The sequence below is a fragment of the Lethenteron reissneri genome, chromosome 36 (genome assembly GCF_015708825.2).
Source record: "Lethenteron reissneri isolate LAM-NWPU_2019-01 chromosome 36, ASM1570882v1, whole genome shotgun sequence".
NCBI lineage: Eukaryota > Metazoa > Chordata > Hyperoartia > Petromyzontiformes > Petromyzontidae > Lethenteron > Lethenteron reissneri.
In genome coordinates, this window is record NC_083814.1 from 4,887,130 (window position 1) to 4,907,780 (window position 20,651).

General features: G+C 45.5%; 1 protein-coding gene across 1 annotated transcript in view; it reads right to left on the minus strand.

Moving 5' to 3' along the window:
* LOC133351033 (calmodulin-binding transcription activator 2-like) overlaps positions 1 to 20,651 on the minus strand; it is a 615,463-nt gene that overhangs the window by 25,718 nt on the left and 569,094 nt on the right. The window contains 8 exon segments of the mRNA XM_061565919.1: positions 3,727 to 3,973; positions 5,694 to 5,881; positions 6,801 to 7,339; positions 8,473 to 8,485; positions 8,487 to 8,607; positions 13,177 to 13,358; positions 17,013 to 17,091; positions 20,143 to 20,336. Of these exon segments, the coding sequence (XP_061421903.1) occupies positions 3,727 to 3,973; positions 5,694 to 5,881; positions 6,801 to 7,339; positions 8,473 to 8,485; positions 8,487 to 8,607; positions 13,177 to 13,358; positions 17,013 to 17,091; positions 20,143 to 20,336 (1,563 nt within the window).

The window sequence follows — 20,651 nt, forward strand, 5'->3', positions numbered from 1 at the left end:
TTGTTTTTCATAAACGACAATGACGTTAAATCTGGAATTGAAACTAAGTTACACAACACTGTGTTTTTTGTTGTTTAATAAGTAATGTTTTAATTGTCTTAACATTTTCCTGTGAAACAAGCATCCTTAATCGTGTTGCAACATTTTTTTCAAATAGTGTTGCTTGCATGGTTTTATTTACACGTTCAAATGTGCTTCTCCACGTATGTAAACGCCAAGGTCTCCCTCGACACGACTCCTGGTCTCAATGAGGTCTTTAGAGTAAAAAAAGAATACCCGTAAAAACAAAGTTTTTCACTATAAATCCTTTATATGCTGGCTTGAGATGGCTGCCACTTATGGGTCAGATGAATGCCTGCCACCATTAAGCAATTGGTAATTAAATATAATTAATTTTTTCCTAAAAAGTGTAAAATTTTGGAAAAAAAAATGTCACGAAAATACATTGTCACGCACGAGTCTGTGTGCAAAATTTCAGCTCGATTGGATCACGGGAAGTGGGTTAAAAAACGACCGAAAGATTTGCACGGTCGTAAGCGCGCAAGCAAGCAAGCAAGTGAACTTAATATAAAGGATTTAATTAAGGCCGCAACGGTTAGCACAGTACGCTCCAAACCCAATGATATGAGTTTTTTTTCTGGTTATGGATAACATCGGCATGTATTTTTATTGTTAAGAATTCCTACTTATTGAAAAAAAAAGATTACCCTATCTATAACCACAGTTGAAAAGAGGTACGAACTAGAAAGCAGCTTATAAGGTAAGTGGAGGTAACATAAAAACAACTGGAATTGGTGTTTTATGGAAAGCTTTCACAAGTAAATGTGTTAAGATAGTTCAAATGTTTTAGTGGAAGCCCACCGAGATAAATGGTCTATATTTTAATGAGATAATAAACATACTTTTACGTGAGCTGTACTGCTACGTTTCTTGCATGTAATAAACACAAAAGTATGAAAGAGGCTATTTCAACGTGAACGTAATTGATAACGTAACCACGCGACACTACCTCTTCGCCCATCGACTTTGCATTTGTTTTTTACAACAAGAGAGACAATGGCAGCCAAGTGGCCTTAAAGTTGCATTTCAATTGGGTCGTAAAACAGCAAAATTACAGAACGTCACACTGACTCCTCTCACGCACGCATGTGGGCACGCGCGCACTGATATACTTATGCAAATTAGCGTGATGTGCACATGCTGTCACGTACGCACACACGCACGCATCTAGATAAAGAAAGATACCCCTACCCCCATATAACCTTGAACTGACGGTTATGGCAAGTGCTGTTCGCGAGCACCCAGTGGCGTCACGAGAGGGGTGCGGACCGCACTGGGTGACACCATCAGAGGGGGTGACACCAAAATGATTGCCTATACAATTTTTGTGCAGTGTTTCAGCAGAAATGTATTCTTTTTATGAAAATATCCTTGTAGTTAGTTATAACAACAACAACAATTTTTCGTAAGTCCAGCTTACATGTACACTATCAATATACCTACAAGGCTAAAACTCTGTGCTAATTTACTTTTTGAACCTTCTAATGCGCTCCGGTCAGAGCTGTCATTGTTACCCAACTACAGTGACGCTTCGAGTCACGTGGTTTCGAATGCACGCGCTACCAGCACGCGCTATTGTGTTCGTCACTGCTCGTGTTTTTATAGTCGCTGATTTTGTCAAATTTTCTGGTGTTTTAGCTACAATAGTGGTAATTCGTATTTGTGAACCTATATCAATAACTTTTTTGAGAAGAAAGTAGCAATTAAAGGAAATATTTTTGAGAATAAAGTTATAATTAAAGGAAATATTATAATTTAAAGGTGTAATTTTAATTTTGCTAGTTGTTCATGTCACTACTATTGCCATTACATTCAGTGATATACGGTAATTACGAATTACGAGTAACATGAGTACAAAACACATTACTAAGGATGCTGTATGGTCTGGTACGGGCAGAGAGGTCAATGAGGGGTGACACCATGAGTTACCGCACTGGGTGAAACCAACCCTCATGACGCCACTGCGAACATCTATGAAGGTCGCCACGGTACACGAGGGAGACGGTGACCAGCACCACGTCCCGGCCGCCTTTGTCTCTCCAGTGGCAGTGTTTTACATACTGTACCGAGTACTCAATTGAAGCCGAGTCGACCGAGAGGAGGTCCAGGACCGGTTCGGATTATCGTGACTTGTGTTGCCCTTTGAGCGGGAATTGAACTCGTGTTGCCGGATTGGTAGCGCAGTGCGTTAACCACGACACTAGCGCTCCCGATATTGAGACACATGCACGCCCACTGTTGGTCCTAAGCCAGATTTGAACTCTACATGTAGCTATTTTGGACGATTTTTGACCCCCCCCCCCTTCGTCACACGACGTCACAAAAAGTCAGACCCCCCCCCCTCAAATATGATGTCACAAAGCTGTGCCCACCCCCCCCCCCCCAAAATAAAACATGCTTCAAATCGCTTTAAAATATTGTCATTGTAGTGCGTATTTAATGTGGCGCTCTCTGATGTTGTAGGAGAAAACATTTATTAAAAAGTCTATTTAATTAAGTAGACCGTGTTTTCTATATTTATTTAAAGTTGCGCATTTTGATGTGACGTCACATTTCTCAAACACCCCCCCCCCCTTCATCACACATCGTCACAAATGTCTGACCCCCCCCCCCCCCAGGTGCGTGACGTCATTTATGGACGGCCCCATAGTACAGCAGCTGTATAGTACAATATAATATGGTGCAACCACTAACATTTACAACCACCGTGTACAACCTTCCAACTCTGATTGAGGTGCCCCACAAAAGTATCACCCAAACAGGTAAGGGCACAAAAAAAGTTTAAGTATTGGGACTTACTTATAATTACACGGGTATAAAAGACAACACAATTAATACGAATATATATATGTGAATATAATCATGGTTATTTAGGTAGTTATGGTATTAGTCGATGTAAAATACAACTTAAGTGTCCTCATTAGCAGGCCCAATGTAGCGGTGGGAATTCTACATTTTCATGGTTAGGCGTCAGCCTCAAAATAGGATGACCACTGTTGTCTTACCAGGATGTGATACACACTTTGCCAACTCCCAAAGGATAAAGCCAATAACCAATTCAACAGAAGCTAGGAAGGTTTGAACCTGGATATGATAGGCAATCACCGCTATAGACTACTGCAGGGATAATTGTTGGGCAGCAGAGAGCAGTGCTGCAAAATCCATTGCTGTTCTGTACTTCTATGCTCCCACTTCGATGCTCGCCCCCTTCAATAACCTGCACTGCAGTGAGGTAACTAGTAATAATAACCCCCCACCACTGACATGGTGCGGGAAGGCTGCTATCCAGCAGTGGATTTACAAAGCGTTGTAAAATAGTATTTTTGTTATATATATAGTTTTATACACACTTATTACAATTGTGTCCATTATGAGTGTCAAAACACATTTAAAAAATCCCTTGCGATAGCCATACCAGTCGCGCGTCGGTACGACGCACTTTTCATTTGCGTGCGGAAAACGTTCACGTCCGTAAACATTTCGTCGTAAACAAAAGAGAGAGAGGCACAAGATATAAATGATCTGGGTTGACCTCCGGTCAGAATCAGAACCGCGTCTGGCTCTTGCGCTCTCTAACCATGGCAACAATGGCAATAGCGTCAGTGGTAGCACAGCGGCGGCAGCAGCTGTGTCCACGGAGGGCAACGGCAAAATCCGCTCAAACACCTTGTACTTGCGGAAGGCCGTCTGGATGATCTTGGCCGCCTCGTAGAGCTCCCGCTGCTCGTGGTCAGAGAGCGTCAGCTGAGAGAACTCGTTCTCCATCTTGCCGTTGGTGGAGGCATTGAGGAAGGCCGACCAGTCGGCCGCGGTGGGGGTCTCCACGCGCTCGAAGGCGATCTCGTTGAGCGGGGAGCTCACGGGGCTCTGGCTGGTGTTGGAGGCGGGCGTCAGCGGTTCATTGTACAGGGATCTGCACAAAAATGACAATGTGCTCGTGTTTTACACTTGGGGAGAAATACAATGAAATCGGAAATTAAATTTCTCAACTGTAAGTAAGCGATTCTGAACATTTGTTATCGCACACCCTTTTGATCAGAGCACAGGAAAGCTCTTTGCAATAACGCCATTGTAAGTCTGTTGCAAAACTGGTTCAGAACTCAAGCATGGATCCCGGACATCTGCCGCTGGGTAACCGGGTCCAGGTCTTGGGGCCGGAGACACTGGTGAAACTGTGCTGACCGTATTGCTGCACAAGGTTTGTGCTCCGCTGGTATAGCAGCAGATCACCATGGGCAGGGTATCATAGATGGCATCGTTTGGGGTGCATTGAGGCTGGTACTGCACACTGCTTAGGCAAGAAAAATTAGCATTACGGTGGCGCTCACCTCTCGTTTACAACCCATGAACCAGGTAGTAGAAATTATAAATTCCACAGCAGGGTGCAAGTATCTCCAGAGGACAACCACTGTTGACTTCACCACAAAGTGGTAAGACTTTTATGAACTCCGGGGGGATGATGGGTTGAGTCAATGCACCAACCCGGATTTGAACTCGCAACCTTTCCGATTGCGAGGTGCTGAGCCACCTGGCTAGTTCCTGAAAAATTAGGGCACCAAAACTATTATGTCGGAGGGACTACAATTCCTTTTCCTATTTAATCTCTGAAATATTTCCCAGTCTTCATCAATGAAATTAAGCAAATCATTTTTTTTTGTATTCAAATTTTGGATTTGGACTGCCAGGAACAAGTTGATCCACTTCCCATAGTGATGACACATGACCAGGTGGCATGCTTGGGTAATTGAGATAAATGACTAGGTGAAGACAGGAACAGAGCTATCATGCAAAAAGCCGGCTCTCTGGCAAGCAAAGCACAACACTCGGCAGTTACTGCCAGTTCACTGTTGCTCTAAAATATAAAATATAACTCAAAATAGAACAAATATTGGAAACTTGCATATAAATAGGAGTCATACATTGAAATGTTTGAATAATCATCACTGAGCAATTAAGAGTACATGCAATGCAGGCTGTGTGCTGTGTGTGTGCCAAATGTGTTCAGTGCCAGCTCACAGTGTGTGAGTTGCAGTCAACCTTAATCAACACGGTCATCAAAGGCAATATGGAAAAACGCAGAAGGAAGTGGACTTTTTTTCCATATTACTTCACAAATAATAATATAAATTATAACGTTCAATCATAAATTGTGACACAAAGAGAACCAGGGACAGGCAGACTTAGCATTTTAAACATGTATTGTAAAAATGCTCAGGCACAGAGAGCAACAGTTAGGAACTTTTATAATTGTATGGCTTTATTGTTAATGCCCAAGGTTCAGAAACTCAGATTCTTAGCATTTTTCTGTTATAAGTCATCAGAAATGACCAAAGCACCAAAATCCAGTCTAAGGCAGCATGAGGAATCTAAGGATTTAGTGTTAATACACAAGGCTCAGACTTTCAACTCAAGGCAGTATGAGAATCCTTCGGGTACAATGGAAATGCCCGAGGCACACAAGAGACAAACTAAATCTGCCCCTGGATTCTAAGCATTCCTTGATAATGTCTAAAGCTTAAGAGGAGGCACAGTTTACAAGAGCAACAATGCCACAGGAGAGCAGATATTCGCTCAATAAGCTACATAATCCAGCCTAGCCTCCGCCTGTGCTGCAGACTAAAGCCAGCTGTCACCTGTGCTGGGATAGGTTGGGCAGGTGGTCGACGTCCCCTAGGTAGCCAGCGAGCCAGGCCATGGTTTGGTTGATGGCGTGGTTTCCCTGCCTTTCTCGGAGGGGGGAGTCCATGGGTGTGAAGTTCTCCTGCTTGATCCTCTCCGGAGTGGCCTGTATTATTTGCTCGGCCAGCGTTATCATGTCCACCTGCGAGGGCACAGTGTGCAATTGCCTTGAGAGTACATTTTTAACACGGCGGCATTAATTATATCGAAGTGCACGTGTAACTTGCTATTCTTCCTCTGAAGGTTCCATAGGGTGCTGGTTGTGTAGCAGAATTGTATCCATTACTTCTTAAGTTTAAGAGCATTCACAGACCTAACATGTTTCAAAGCTCCTATTGTCATGCCACTGAATGTAATTAAATCAATCAATGAGACACTGAGCGAACCCCAAGCAGCGTCACATTTGGAAGGCAATCTCATGGCGGGATGCGTTGTTACTCAGCCGATGACGGGCATCTCCTGTTTGAACCGTAGCTGAAAGAACGAATCTTAACACACTCGTAATTGACGCTGCCCTCGAGAGGCAATAATAACCATCAATGTTTTGGAAAATTACGAATTATCTCTCTGCTATAAAAGGACCGCTGTCCAAAACGTCGTCTGTCGTATATAATGCTTCCAATGTATGCCAGTGTTAATAACGACTATGTTGTTGTTATTTGTGCAGCACTGTAATGTACCACTTGGGGGGGAGGGTGGGAGGTGGTAGAGCGGTTAGCGCGAAGCGCCACAAACCCAACAACCTGAGTTTGTTTCCCGCTCATGACCAATAAAACAATGGTACTTGGGAGATAAAGGCGGCCGGGCGTGGTGCCGGCCACCCATGCCCTCGTGTGACGTGCTGACCTTAAGGCTATACAGGGGGGGGGGGGGGTGGTAATTTTAGTTTTTTGTACCACTGGAAAAGCAACAAAGCAGTGGAATCGCTAAAAAGTAACCAAACCAATCAAACGCCGGTGTACGCAGTGTACACGTGTTCTAAACAAACGAGTTTAAACAACACGCGTCCAAGCGAGCCGGCGCTGGGCTCTCATCACAACCGCGCAGCAGCCGAGTCGTACCTGGAGCACCTCCATGGCCGGGAGGTATGCTTCGTTCTCCAAGTTCTCGCTGTAGGACAGCAGCTCGGCCTCCGCCATCTCCCTCTCCGCCGCTTCCCGCTGGGCCGAACCGCGCTCCAGCTCTCGCGCGGCGCTCGCGGGTGCCATGGGGAACAGGAAGACGGGCGCCTGCGCCTGGGCGCTCGTGTCGGACGACACCTCCATCTCCTCATCCCGCTGCGATGGGGCGCCGGACGGCCGACTCGCGAAGCCGCCGGCGGCGGCGGCGGCAGTGGCGCCATTGGCGGGCAACGGGGTGCCGCTCACCGCAAAGACGCCCGCGGTCGGAGGGCCGCTCCGGTCGGCGGCGAAGGGCAGGGGGTCGCTGCGGCTCGACGGGAAGGCGGGGATTGGGGAGACGAAGGCCTGCGAGGTGGCCACGTCGGGGCTGGGCAGCGGGGAGTCCTGCTCGGGGGAACCGTGGGACGAGTGTGTGGAGAGTGGGCTCCGCGTGTCCGAGATTGTCGGTGATGACACCGAGCTGCTGAGCACGCTCAGGCCTGGGGTGAGTCACGAGCGAGAAAGGCCGGCGGTGAGTTTGCGGCACAGTGCTATACTTGCGTTGAACCGCACCCCAGAGTTTTCATGGAGTGCTCTTGTCAATATCATTTGGTAACCCAGCAGCATTTGTTGTTTTAACAAGCGTGAGTCTGCTGATGAGACTGAGAATGTCAAAACCGATCGAGCGTTTTCTTTTGCTGAAATAAAATCCTGCTTGGATAATTTTGGTCTGAAGCACCAATAGGCTGATGGACTTTAAATGTGATGTTCAAGACCAACTTTACCAAACTACTGGAATATTTCCTCATGCATTTTCATTATTCCCCCCCATGGCATTAATATATTATTGAAACTAAGCAAACCCATTATTAAAACGTGCTGTTTTTACTTCACTGCAAAAAAACGCAATAAAAAAAGCTAATCTAGTCGAGTAGAATGGCCTTCATATATATCAAATATATATGATTTTACTCACCACACAAAAAACGTAACACAACAAGAAACATCAATGAAAATATCAATAGCAATTCTATGAAGCTAAAAACATGTGTGGCATCGTTATTGCAAACGGACGTCCAAGTGAAGCCAATGAAATACAAAGGTGGTTGGTTGGGGTGGCTCAGAGGACTTGAAGCCCACGTCCAAAACAATTGAGGAAATACTACAAAGGTCACGTGACATCACACGCGGGAGTGAGTCAATTTCCTTCATCGCTAATAGCCCTCCCACTCGACTCTATTCTCACCAGGTCATTGAACATTGTGAATGCGATGGCCGCACATCTTAAGAGAGGAGAGTGCTGAAATAATTTAATATGGGAGAGTGTGGCAAAATAACACCCACGTGCCTGACACAACAGTGGAAGTTAATGGATAAACTAAGAGCTAGTGAATACAAAAGATGACATAGCCATGAGGAATAATCTAGCATTTTCTTTTTTTTTGTAGAAAAACAACAACTCATATATAAAGTATTAACGATAAAAAAAACAGCGTGTATTTTTACACCGTAAACTTTTTGAGCCACCCATGCGATGATGAACGTGACACTGAGGCATCACGCGAATCAGCTCGAAAGCAAACGGGGGCAGAAAGAAGCGAATGGGTAAGGGGCTCCGAGCGAGCAGACTTACCCGTGTCTGGGCTTCGTCGACAGCTGAGAGAAAGAGGGAGAAGGCACCCCAAGGGAGTCCTGAGTGCTGGTGCCCGTGCTCCAGACCGTGGAGCCACTGTCCCCACGCCCAGGGGCCTCCACCCTGTGCGGTGGCCTGCAGCGACAACACACGCCACGCAAAGACAAATAGGTCCCCACGTGTAGCCTTAAACAGACTGTTGGGGAAAGTGCGTTAGCGAGCAGCACCTATGAAGGCTGACACTGTGGCACATGAGAGGATGGGTGGCCAGCACCACGCCCGGCCACCTTTATATCCCCAGTGGCGATGTTTAGACATTGCCACCAGGTACTCATTTGAGGCCGAGTCAGCCTAGGGGAGGCCAAGGGCCGGTTCAGATAATCGTCACTGGTGTTGGCCCGGGTACATAGGGCAGCGCGCTAACCGCTGTGCCACCGCTCCCCACCTGCAAGTGCCCCACACACACCTATGACTGACACACCATCTGTGGGCACCAAGATCACCCTGTGGCATGTGAAGGTTTGCCAGCCAATAGACTGGCCACCCTTATCTTGCCTGCTGTTGTGTGTTAACCCGAAACCTGAGTTTCCCTGAGTTTTGTTGTCACGAGGACATAGGGGATACAAGCTACCGATGAGGTTTCTGGAAATCGGTACTTTTTAGAGTTTGCAGAGATGTTACTTATGCATACAATCAAGAAAACATATTTATATGACAGTGAATATTTTATCGCATGGAGTCAAGAGCAACTCAAATGTATGTTTGGTTGGCAAAAAAACATCGGCACTTAAACTGCCTTAGCTCATACACTTACCTTAATGTGAAAAATGATTGCCATCTGCTGCTGTTGCTGTTTAGATGCATCCCTTCTGATTTCCCATCGGAGCTATGGAACGCCCCTGTTTCCATTTGCCTATTACGATTATTATTATTAGGGTATATGTTCATCTCTGTGATAAAATCCTTCTCCATGTTCATTGAATTCTCTCTATGGAGCTCAAAGGTAACCCCTGATAAGACTTTCTTGCACAATGTCCTCTCGGTTATATAAAAATAATTGACCAGATCTACGGAGCATTTTTTTAAGCATCAGTGAAATAAAACAATACACGAAACTACAAGCAGTGTTCTCTTGTTAAATATGTGTCCATTGAAAGTATTGGCACGTCCAATAATGAAAGATATCAATCACTACCTTAGGTTGGTTTCATCAAGTATTTTAGGTCAAGAGTAATATGTGTGTGTGTCGTTATTCAAGCTTCAATTAGAAGCATATAATCGGAACTATATGCTTCTAATCCGACAAGCAAGATGACATGGGTTCTCAAGTAGAGCTGTACAGACGTAGCTCTATTGTCAATCCTCTGCTTGACGAGGGCATCCCCAAGTCATGCGGGTCGGCGGGGGGGGGGTCACTTGACCATACTTCACCACGTTGGTAAGTGCAGGTTGGTGAAGGCAGGGTTTATAGACGTGGCACCACAGAAGTACAATACAGCGGTGGATTTTGCTTCACTGCTGTCTGCCGCGCAATAGCTGAGCCACCATAGCCGCGGCCTATAACGCCTATTATGCACAGCACCTATCCAAACAATAACCTGCCCGAGCTTCTCTAGATCTGATGAGGAAATCAGGTGCATAGCCCCCCCGCCACCCACCCCCAGATAATTAAAGACGATGCCACCATTGTTACGATCTCACGCTCTTATGCCATGACGCCCTGCTCTACTTTTGTGGTTGGTCCGAGAAAATTCACCGCAGATTTTCAGTAAGATGCATGAGCCGCAGTGGTGATGTTAACACAACAATGTGGATCTTGGCAAGCCATAAATGAAAGATGAAGTTTTTTTTTATTTTAAAAATAAATTTTACCAAAATAGCAACAGATTTGTTTTCCCCATTCAAAGAGCACTATTGTTCACAGTGCGATTTACAACCCTACAATAAAGGGCTGTGATGAAACCGGTATAGATCCAATCAATTGTTGATGTCTTTTTTTTATAAACATGATTTATCTACAACCTAGCAATGGCTTTAAAAGCTGTCAAGGATATTCTTGTTTTCAGGACATGAAACCCGACAGCAAACACTTACGAAATATTTTTGACAATGTATGCAATTCTTAATATAAGTGATGCAAACGAATAACTTTATAATAGAAGGTGAAGCGATAAACAATTGTGATTAGGCGTTTGTTGTGGCACCGGTGACAACTGAACAAGTACACCCGATTAATACCGCATATGGTTTCAATCTCCTCCATCAATGTAGACATTAAACATAAGCCAATAAATGCAGTGTGATTGTGGCCATGCAACTCATACTATGTATGTGTAGTGATATAGAATGGATCACTACAGCGCGTAGCTCTAATTACACCATGCAGTACCACACAGTGGGTCGCTAGCGTGCGTGGCACTGGGTGCTAGCTGAGAGAGGCTGATGAGTCCTACCGACAGAGTAGCTGATAGCAGGCACTCTGCCAGCACAGCGAGTGAATGCCACGTCACTAGGGAGCGTGGTGCGGGCTGCTGGCAGAAGGGGGCACATGAGGACGAGTCACCCCGGCCTCGGGTGAAGCACGCGATGGGCCGGGGTGAGGAATGTGGGGGCAAAGGTGACCGAGGGGACACTGGAAGTGTAGCCGGGAATCTTCTGGAGAGAGTTCCTGAAGGGGACGTGGTTAAGGGCGGAGCCGGGCAGGTGGCACGTGCAAGGTGGCCTGGAACCTTCGGGAATGTTCCCGAAGGGGGCGCGCCGAGGGCAGAGCTAGGCCGCGCTGAGAGAGATAAAAGGGAAGCCCCGATCAAAGATCGGGGTTCTCTGCAGGTGCTATGCCTTCGTCTTCCTGTCTCCGTTCCCAATGTCGTGGGTCAGACAGCACGTTGGCTGCTCTGACCCGTTTATAGTTATCCCGTGTGTAACGGTGTGTAAGAGATAGGCATATTGTAGTCCCCGTGTGTAACGGTGTTATATAGTCTAGAATAAACGTTGTTGCCTCCTAACTAGTGTCTCCGAAGTGATTCACTACATATGTATGTACGTACGTTGAACGTCTTTCGCAACGTATGTCGCCATCAATGCTAATCGGAGGTGCGGGGGAAGAAGAACAAACTAAACACACAAAAAGCAAACCTAAGAGTATGAGTACACAAAAAGCAGTTCTTGAGAAATTCTTTTTCAATCTACGTTTAAAAGTGCATAGCCCCAGTGGCTTTCTATATCGGAAGAAAGCGTTTCAGATGGCTGCAGAAGCACATCTGAAAGCGTGCAATGCAGTGACTATCTTTATTCGATGGCCAGCGAAAAGTCACCCATGCAAGGATGCTGGTTTATGTTCCCTGATTAGATCAGCAAGGTATTTCGGTTGATTCGTGGCAAGCACTTCGTGTGAAATGAGTGTGACCTTAAACTACGCACTATATAAGTAAACTGCTGTAGTCTACGCTCCATCAAAGGACGAGGGAAAAGTTAAACTCTTTTCCTGATGCCTTATCGTTAGGATGGAGCAGACCTCGACATTGGCATTTGGCCTCCTGAACCTATTGCCATCACACGAAAGAGCAGGCAAACGACGCTGCGTGTGGTTCATGGTTTGAAAGGACAAATGCGTGAGAAAAATGTACACCACAGGGAAAGCCATCTCACATTTATTATTTGCTAGCATGAAAGCCACAAGGCTTGTGGTGAGGTGACTGTGCCAACTTGTGTGCCAGAGCCCAGCCCACGAAACAAATTTGTTCGTCAAGTTATGACCGGTATATCTTGTTCTCCCCACTCATTATTTACACACTGGGCTCCAAGCCAGATGGTAGTCCTTTATAATTTCTCGGAATCCCAGCAGACTCCTAGAGAACATGAAGAGTGCTAGTTTGCATTCAAGCTTCATTGGCATCATTCAAAGCAATTGAAATGTTCACACTGGTATAAAATCTTGAGGGTCTCCTCAGTAGCACTGGTAAAAGTCATTAATCTTGGCTCTCGCAGGGGTGCCACGGCGGCAGGAGGTCGTGGGTTCGCCTGTATATTTGGAGTTTGCATGTTCTTTCTCCCCATCGTGGCATGGATTTTTCTCCGGGTCCACCGGTCTTTTCCCTCCATATTTAGAAACACGCATGTAGAGTATTTGGCTGCTATAAATTCCCACTTGATAAGCCACTTTGTTGAAGCTATCATTTGTGGCCAGGTCGTTTGTGGAAAAAGAGCTAAATAGTTCAGTGGGGACTTACCTGGTAAAATTAAAAAAAATTGTTATATGGCTGCAGTGCACATTTACAAACATCAGCATATGCTTGACTATTGTACTCTACACACATCTAAGCTGTGCACTCCCACGTTTTGCTGTTGTGTATGCGTTTCTGCTGTGGTGTGATGGTTAGCACACAGAACTTGCAATCCAAATGTTTTTGGATCATTCTCATAAATTATCCCCCCCCCCCACCTATGCCCACCCAGCAGTTGAAGCGGGTAACACCACAGCCAGTCGATCGGCAGGTCACGTGTGGTGGGCTAAAGGGGGGATAGTCTAACCTCTGACTAGCATGGAAGAGTAGGCCAAATCCCCTCCAGAGGGGCACTAAGGGTCTTGCCTCCAGTGGAGGCCCTTCCGCCAGCAGTGCTGCGAGTGAGTATTTGCAGGGCCGCCCCTTAGCCTTTTCCTATAGCGCACGGGTTACGCTAAAGCCCCCCGTGCTTGGCCCTTACCTGGCGTCCACCCCCTGCTGCCTCTGCAGCTCGTCGAGACACGCGGCCAGACGGACGTGTCCGCGTGCGTGAGCCACGCTCAGGGGCAGGCGGCCCAGCGAGTCCGGGATGGAGAGGGCCCGGCTGTTCCATTGGTACAGCACCACCGCCGCGTCGACGTGGCCCAAGGCGCACGCCCACATCTGCGCGGAAAGACACGGCGGCGTCACGCAAACGACTTTCACATCGTGCCCATTCCGACAGACGCTCGTCTTGCGAAGGGCATCGTGGACATTGGCAAGCATGCGGGAATAAAATCTCCCGTTTTGTGTGGGGTACATGCGTGCAGAATAGTCTACGCGGTGGTCAGCAGAGGGCAGCACAGAAAAAAAATCCGTGTTGTACTGTACTATGCCCCCACGTCTATGCTGCTCGCCTTCACCAAGCCACGCTGATTGTGGTGAAGGGGGTTTGCCTATATGTATGTATGAATGTTGAACTTCTTTTACACCATACATAGTCAACCGTGCCAATTGGAGATGCGGGCAAAGAACAACAAACTAACACAAAAAGCAGTTCTAAACAAATTAGTTTGTCAATCTTCCTAACATAGGAAGGAAGAGCGTTCCAGACGGCCACAGAAGCACATGGTGGTCACCAACATGCTCCGCTATTATACCTGAGCCGGAGCGTGCCGGTGAGCGCCTATGGAAACTAGATTTGATGTAAGTGCTAAAATATAGTTAGACGTGTGCATGAACACCTGTAGGACAGGAGCACCATTCAACTAGTTGTCTTTGACAACAATGATTAATATAAACCTGTAACACAAAACCACACCAACACACGAGTCATTCCATTGCTCATGTTGGAATGTGACAATAAAGTGGACATGCTGATATTGCAACAGCCTGTTGATGATGTTCAGATAACGATCAAATGCCATTTCATCACAAAGAGGAAGTGAACGCTGCGTTGGTATGACTGCCATGCCATCACTAAGCAGAATTCCTTTACTTGCCCGCACAAAAAAAAGACAAAGATCTGCCTCATAACCTTAACACACTGTTGGAGCAAGTGCTGTTAGCGAACAGCACATATGAAGGCCAGCACGGTACCCGGTGGGGTGGGTGGCCAGTACCACACCTCGCTGCCTTTGTCTCCCTAGTAGCCATGTTTACACATTGCACCAGGTACTCATTGGAAGCTAAGTCATCCGAGGGGAAGCCCAGGATCGGTTCAGATAATCGTCACTGGCAATGGCTGCGAGTGGGAATCAAACTCGGGGTCCCGGGTTCGCAGCGCAGCACGCTAACCTCGACACTGCCGCTCCCCACGTGTGCGCGCACACATACACACGCATCGCGTGTGAAGACGGAATTATTTTACTAAATCAGTGCCGCTGGGAAGTTCCTTTTCAAGAGCTTAACAGAAACACCTCTATCCACACTGAGCCAGATTTGGGCCACCATGACGTGAGAAAAAGTTTTCGAAGTAGCCTGGATTGACTCAGAGGAATGATTCTAAATTTAAATCATGCTAGATCGAGATTATTACAATAGCTACACAAACTCAACAATGTAATACTGTGCAGATGCAAAACGCACGTTCGATTATTAGGGTTCCTACGACTCAACGGACCATGGCGTGTGAACATTGGACGCCTTGGGTTAAGGTTATATTTGAATTGAACCCACTTCAATTGGCACATGCTAATGAACAAAACACATGATTGAACTTTCCATGAAATACTATATTGTATTTTTCAAGTACCTCGATGATCTGATGAAAAAGGAAACGTTTGAGTTAAGGACTGGGCGTACTGGTTTGTCAAGATGCTGGCAATTTGATGTATGTATGTTGAACTTCTTACGCACCGTACGTAACCAACCATGCTAATCGGAGGTGCGGGGTAAGGACAACAAACTAAAATACAAAAATCAGTTCTCAAGAAACGAGTTTTCCATCTAGACGATTTAAAAGTGCATAGCTCCAGTGTTTTCCTAACATCAGAAGGAAGAGGCATTCCAGACGGCCGCAAAAGCACATCTGAAAGTGCGGCGATGCAGTGACCGTCTTGGGAAACATGACAGCTAAGAACAAAATAAATAAGTACCTCCTATCTCCCCAACAACCCTCCAAAAAACAACCCATGCTTGCCCACGAGCCAAATACTTATCCACTGACTCCCTCACTCCACACACGAGCAATGTCGAATTTTTCACGGTCCAGGATGCAGAGTCAAATCAAGAATATAACTTTTACTGTCTTGTTTGCATCTTCTATATATGTCTATCTGTCCTGTTTGTGGAATTCTATTTGGTCCATGAGCTCAAATTAAAACATGATCATTTCGTTTCCACATAGCAGGCACAAATAGCAAACCATAATTTTTCACAAGTATGATGTGACGCACGCATTGTCTGACATCGTGCTGCTCGCAGCAGACATCGCACCTGTCGCGATTTTTACCTGAAGACGGGCGCTTGTGTTGCGTTCGAAACGTCGTGATTTATTTTATATTTCGATTTAAAGCTTTCGTGACTGCAGGGATTCATCTTCTTGGTTCTTTCGGTAAAGTCACGTAGAATGGAAATAATAAAATAATAAAAATAAAACATAATAAAATAATTCTCACGACGTTTCGGCCACAACGCAAGCAGCCGTCCTCAGGTGAAGAACAGGTCTGTCGGAAAGACAGCGTCTGAATGAAACACCACCAGGCTTGGAGCGTATATTATTTATACCTACGTGACTTTACCGAAAGAACCAAAGAGTAGTGAAAGTGTGGCATCACTTTAAGTTAGACAAAGACAAACATTCCCTGTTTAGCTGACACAGAGGCTGTTGGGGCAAGTGCTGTTAGCGAGCACCTATGAAGGCCGGCACAGGGCATGAGGGCGGTGGTGTGGCTATTAACCATGGGACCTACCAGATCCACGCACTGTCCTATTTTATGTATGCCTATTTTGCTTTTTTATTTTACTTAACGTAAAGTGGAGTAGCTTCCTATTCCCTCCAATTTTTCCAGGGAAAAAAGGAGTCGCGTGGCTACTTACATCTTTTTATCCACATTTATTTTCAAATGGCAATGCACTTTGATCAGTATAGGGCTGCACCTGCTATGATGAAACACTGCACTCGACAACATAGACACACAAAGAGAAAAGATCCCCGTATAGTCTTAACGGACTGTTTGGGGGGCTAGTGCTGCTAGCGCAGCACCTATGAAGGCCAGCACAGTGAATGAGTGGGGTGGCGTGCCTTTAGGTTATACAGAGTTCAACAGACAACATGACACAATGGGGGTTTTAAATGTCGATTGTATGTCGTTAGTCGATCAATATAACCAACAACAACACACAGCCTCACAAATCTGCTCTGCTTCAACAAGGACAAAACATCGTCTTCTCCAAGAATAAAAAAATACTTCAATGCTCCTTTAATCTGCTCGCTTGTACACACAAACCTTAGGGCAGGAAAATAAACCCTATAAATGGCATTGTATTCGTAGCATTGCACCAAGTTCTATTTGGGCATTTAGTGCTATTTGCTATTAATTTCTTCATTTTACTGCGTATATGCTGCATGCACGGTGCTACTATATAAAGATATGTGAATTTACTCAGGAGTGATTCATACAAGTTAACTTTGATAACTTAACATTTCATTCATACACTGTTAACACTCTCTCTACAGAATTGGCTAGGTTGATACATCTCATTCTAGGGCTTGTTCCCTGCCAGAATACGGGCAACCCCAGCTACGTACAATAGTTGAATAGCCTCGATCATGAATCGATTGCAACGGTACGAGTGACGGTCGAGTACAACAACGAAACAACTAAATTCACACACCAGGGGAGTGCAGGAGAAATGGTCGACGTTGAGAGGATCCACTTCGAATTCCAGGTCGATGCTCTCCGTGTGGTGGGACCTGGACAAAGGAAGCAGCACGTTTTCGGATGAAGAGTCCACACTGTGTTGGCGTGAACGGTAGACACAATTTACATTGTCAAAACAAGTGGGGCAGCTTCTGCCCAAAAGAATGCGTGTGCCAAGAAAGAGCGATGCTGCTCTCGGTCAATGCACCCGTCCCAGAGGATAACTTTTCATGGACTATTACGGCAACAAACGCTGTAACTCAGCGGAGGGATGTTATTTCACGGTGGTACATTTACAATTAGGTTCATAAGCAAGTCAGTCATATCTAAAAGGGACTCAAATCATGTTTATTGTGCGTTATAGATTGATTCCTTTTTAACTTCTTAATGCACGATGTATTTTTTTTACAACTGGCTTTAATGCCGATGAGCAATGACGCGCTGTCTTTAAAGCCATTAGCGGACACCCACGCTATTTTGTTTTGACAACGCCAGTGCCAAAGTGCGCATTAGCCATCACGTATACAATAAATCTGACACGTTCAGTCCACAAACAGCACCGGCACAAATAAGGAACGGTGATCATTTTGAAGAGACAGTTGCTTACATGGCAATGCTCTTTAACCGGCACATTTCGCCGTTTGCAGGACATGCGTATAATTTGTTGGCGCAGCTTGTGACAGGTGTTTCACTGAAGCCCACCGTGTGTTGGTGCAAAGGGACTACAGCTGTATGACTTGTGAAAATAATGTGTTCGTATTGTAAACTTCTAGCGCCATACCCACTTCATCACAGTCATTAAAGTAAAAGATGACCCCTGATGTTTGATTTTGAGTACCAGCACAAGTGAATTTGCAGGGTTTATAATGGGTGCAGAGGTTGAAAATGTTTGCCTTTTGTATTACAAAGAGAGAGTTTTCGCAAAGTTCGTGGACTGAAAATAATTGTAACGCATCGAAGGCATTTCCCAACTCCAGGGTTTTATTTATGAGCTCGTGTTTTGAACTTTACACGCATGTTGTGAAATTGTGCACAGCCGCTAATTAAGTGCCTTTCTCTAAGACAGGCTTCGTCTACTCCATCTGTTCTTACTGAAGATGGTCAGGCGGCAGAAACGGAAAGATTAATCTTTCCTCTCCAGTGACGGTATTAAAATAAAACCTGTTAGTTTTAATTAGCCACTAAGTTTAGACATTTCCAATAAAAATTCCGAAAATTATTTTAATATTTGCTGTTAAAGTTTAGTTCTCAGAATATGATTATCTATATTTGAGGAAACATTTATAGAACTTTGAATAAAATGTACGACAATTAATTTAAGATGCAAGGGCCAAATTTCATGTAAAGGCCACTTTACAGATTGCAATCTCTTCCCATTCCTTCTTTGTAAAGGGGCACTCAACTAAAATAAATGGCAATTAGTTCCTGTGCTTGCCCACGACTCTGACTGGGGCTTTGTATTTAGTTCGTAAAGGGGAATTTGGCCTTTTTTACATTTTCAGGAACACAGCCTTAACCCTTCTTGACAGCTATGGGGTCTATTCATGAAACACAACACCTATCACTCTGCAGCTTTTACGACAATCTCAGGATTACATGTGTTACCGACACTGCAACTATATCCGTGTTTTAAATTTGCTGTTGGTTAAGCGAGCTTTGCTTGTTATTTTTGTGGGTTCTTAGCACCACAGGCGACGATAAAGGCGTGGCCCATCCCTAGGTATTTGTCTGAAAGGAGAGCGAGGACGATATTACGGTGGTGAACGATTGGGGGGAAAGAAACACGTTCATACCTTTGACTTAAAACTATTGTGACTGCAGGAATTCATATTCTTTGGATCTTTCGGTAAAGTCACGTAGATAGGAAAAATAATAAAAAAATTGGTTTCAATTGGAATGTGACTTTACCGAAAGAACCAAAGAACATTCATACCTATCAATCCATACGGTTTACCCGTATTTCTGTTCAGATAAATTTAGTTTTCAGGTCCATACGGCGTACAGCCATTTTAATACGGTCAAAAAAATTGCCTATTTTTTGTATTTCTCTCTTGTGATGGGACTTTGTAGGATGAACATTGAGATTTATAAGGGCACGAGGTGACCAATAAGGTCTGAATTGGTCTGTAATAAGGTAAGGGGATGACAGGTATGCACATTCAACATGTGCATTTAGCATAATGTAGTTCGTGCAACACATACACAGGCTGAGCGCAGGAAATGCAACTTCAAATTTACTTTAGTCAATTGCAGAGTTTAAGCTTTGGCATGGGGCATCTAAATCCAATGGCTTAGCTTGGGGTTTGCAAGTTCAGTGGGCTTCGTATGGGATTTGTACGTTCAATATGCTTCGGACAGTTTGTGTAAGATCAACAAGACATAATTTTTAAGTCTCTGATAATTGTTTTTTTACCCTTCTATCTGGCAACAAAACTGACACCTTTTTACAAGAAGTCATGTTTGCATAGACCGCAATACCTGCAGTCATAATACAAACAAAAGAACATAACTCTGATAATGTGCACTGTCCTTGAAGTTGATTGGTCCACACCCGAGACAGCTTTCCTTAGAGCCTAGTCTCACATGGGTTGGACCAGATGACGCCAAAAGGCGCACAACTCAAAGACAATGCACCATCAGAGTATGAGAGCTCGGGGCAAGCATCTACACTATGGGAACCTCATTTGCCAGTAAAAATATGATAATTGTTTTTTTACCCTTCTATCTGGCAACAAAACTGACACCTTTTTACAAGGAGTCATGTTTGCATAGACCCACCACTGCTGGCAGAAGGGCCTCCAAGAGAGGAAGTCCTAGAAAGCCCCTCTGGAGGGTATTCAGTCGGTTCTCCAAACACCAGCCAGACGACTTGGAAGCGGTGGGTATACCCAGACTTGACCCCACCACACGCAAACCTACTATCAACTACCTGCCGTGCACCCATTTATATTGCCGTGCTGGCAGATCGAACCGGCGACCAACTCGGATCGCAAATCCCGGCGTGCCAACCGTTACGCCCGTGGCAGGTATCCCACGTCGTCCCATCGGAGCCAAATACGTGTGACAACAGAGGGGGGCCCCCTCGCCCGCGTCGTACGACGTACCTCCACTTGATGAGCGTCTGGATGAGGCGCGTGTAACCTTGCGCGGCAGCCAGGTGCAGCAGGGTCATGCCCCGGAAGCTCTTGGCGTGCACGAGCCGCTCCGCCTTGCCCCAGCACGCGCTAGCCATCATGTGCTCGCACACGGCGATGATGCGCTCCTCGAACGAACCGCCCGCCTCTCCCGCCGCGCAGCCCTGAGCCGAACGAGAGAGAGGAGAAGAGAGAGAGGCAACAGTGATGCACCATCCTACGCTGTCAACCTACCAATGCTTTTACTGTAAGATCTGACCATGTCTCACATCTCCCATTAGTACGGTTGGCTATGTGCGATGCAAACGAAGCTCAAAATACATGTCTGTCCAGTGCTCGCCGAGCTGCCTTGGATTCTGGTTGCCGAATGAATGCATTATAAGGTCGCCCTCATTACACACAAAGTGCGTGCCACAAATGAACCACATTAACTTTCTGATCTCATCAAGGAGTATAAACAATCACGCGAACTCCAGTCA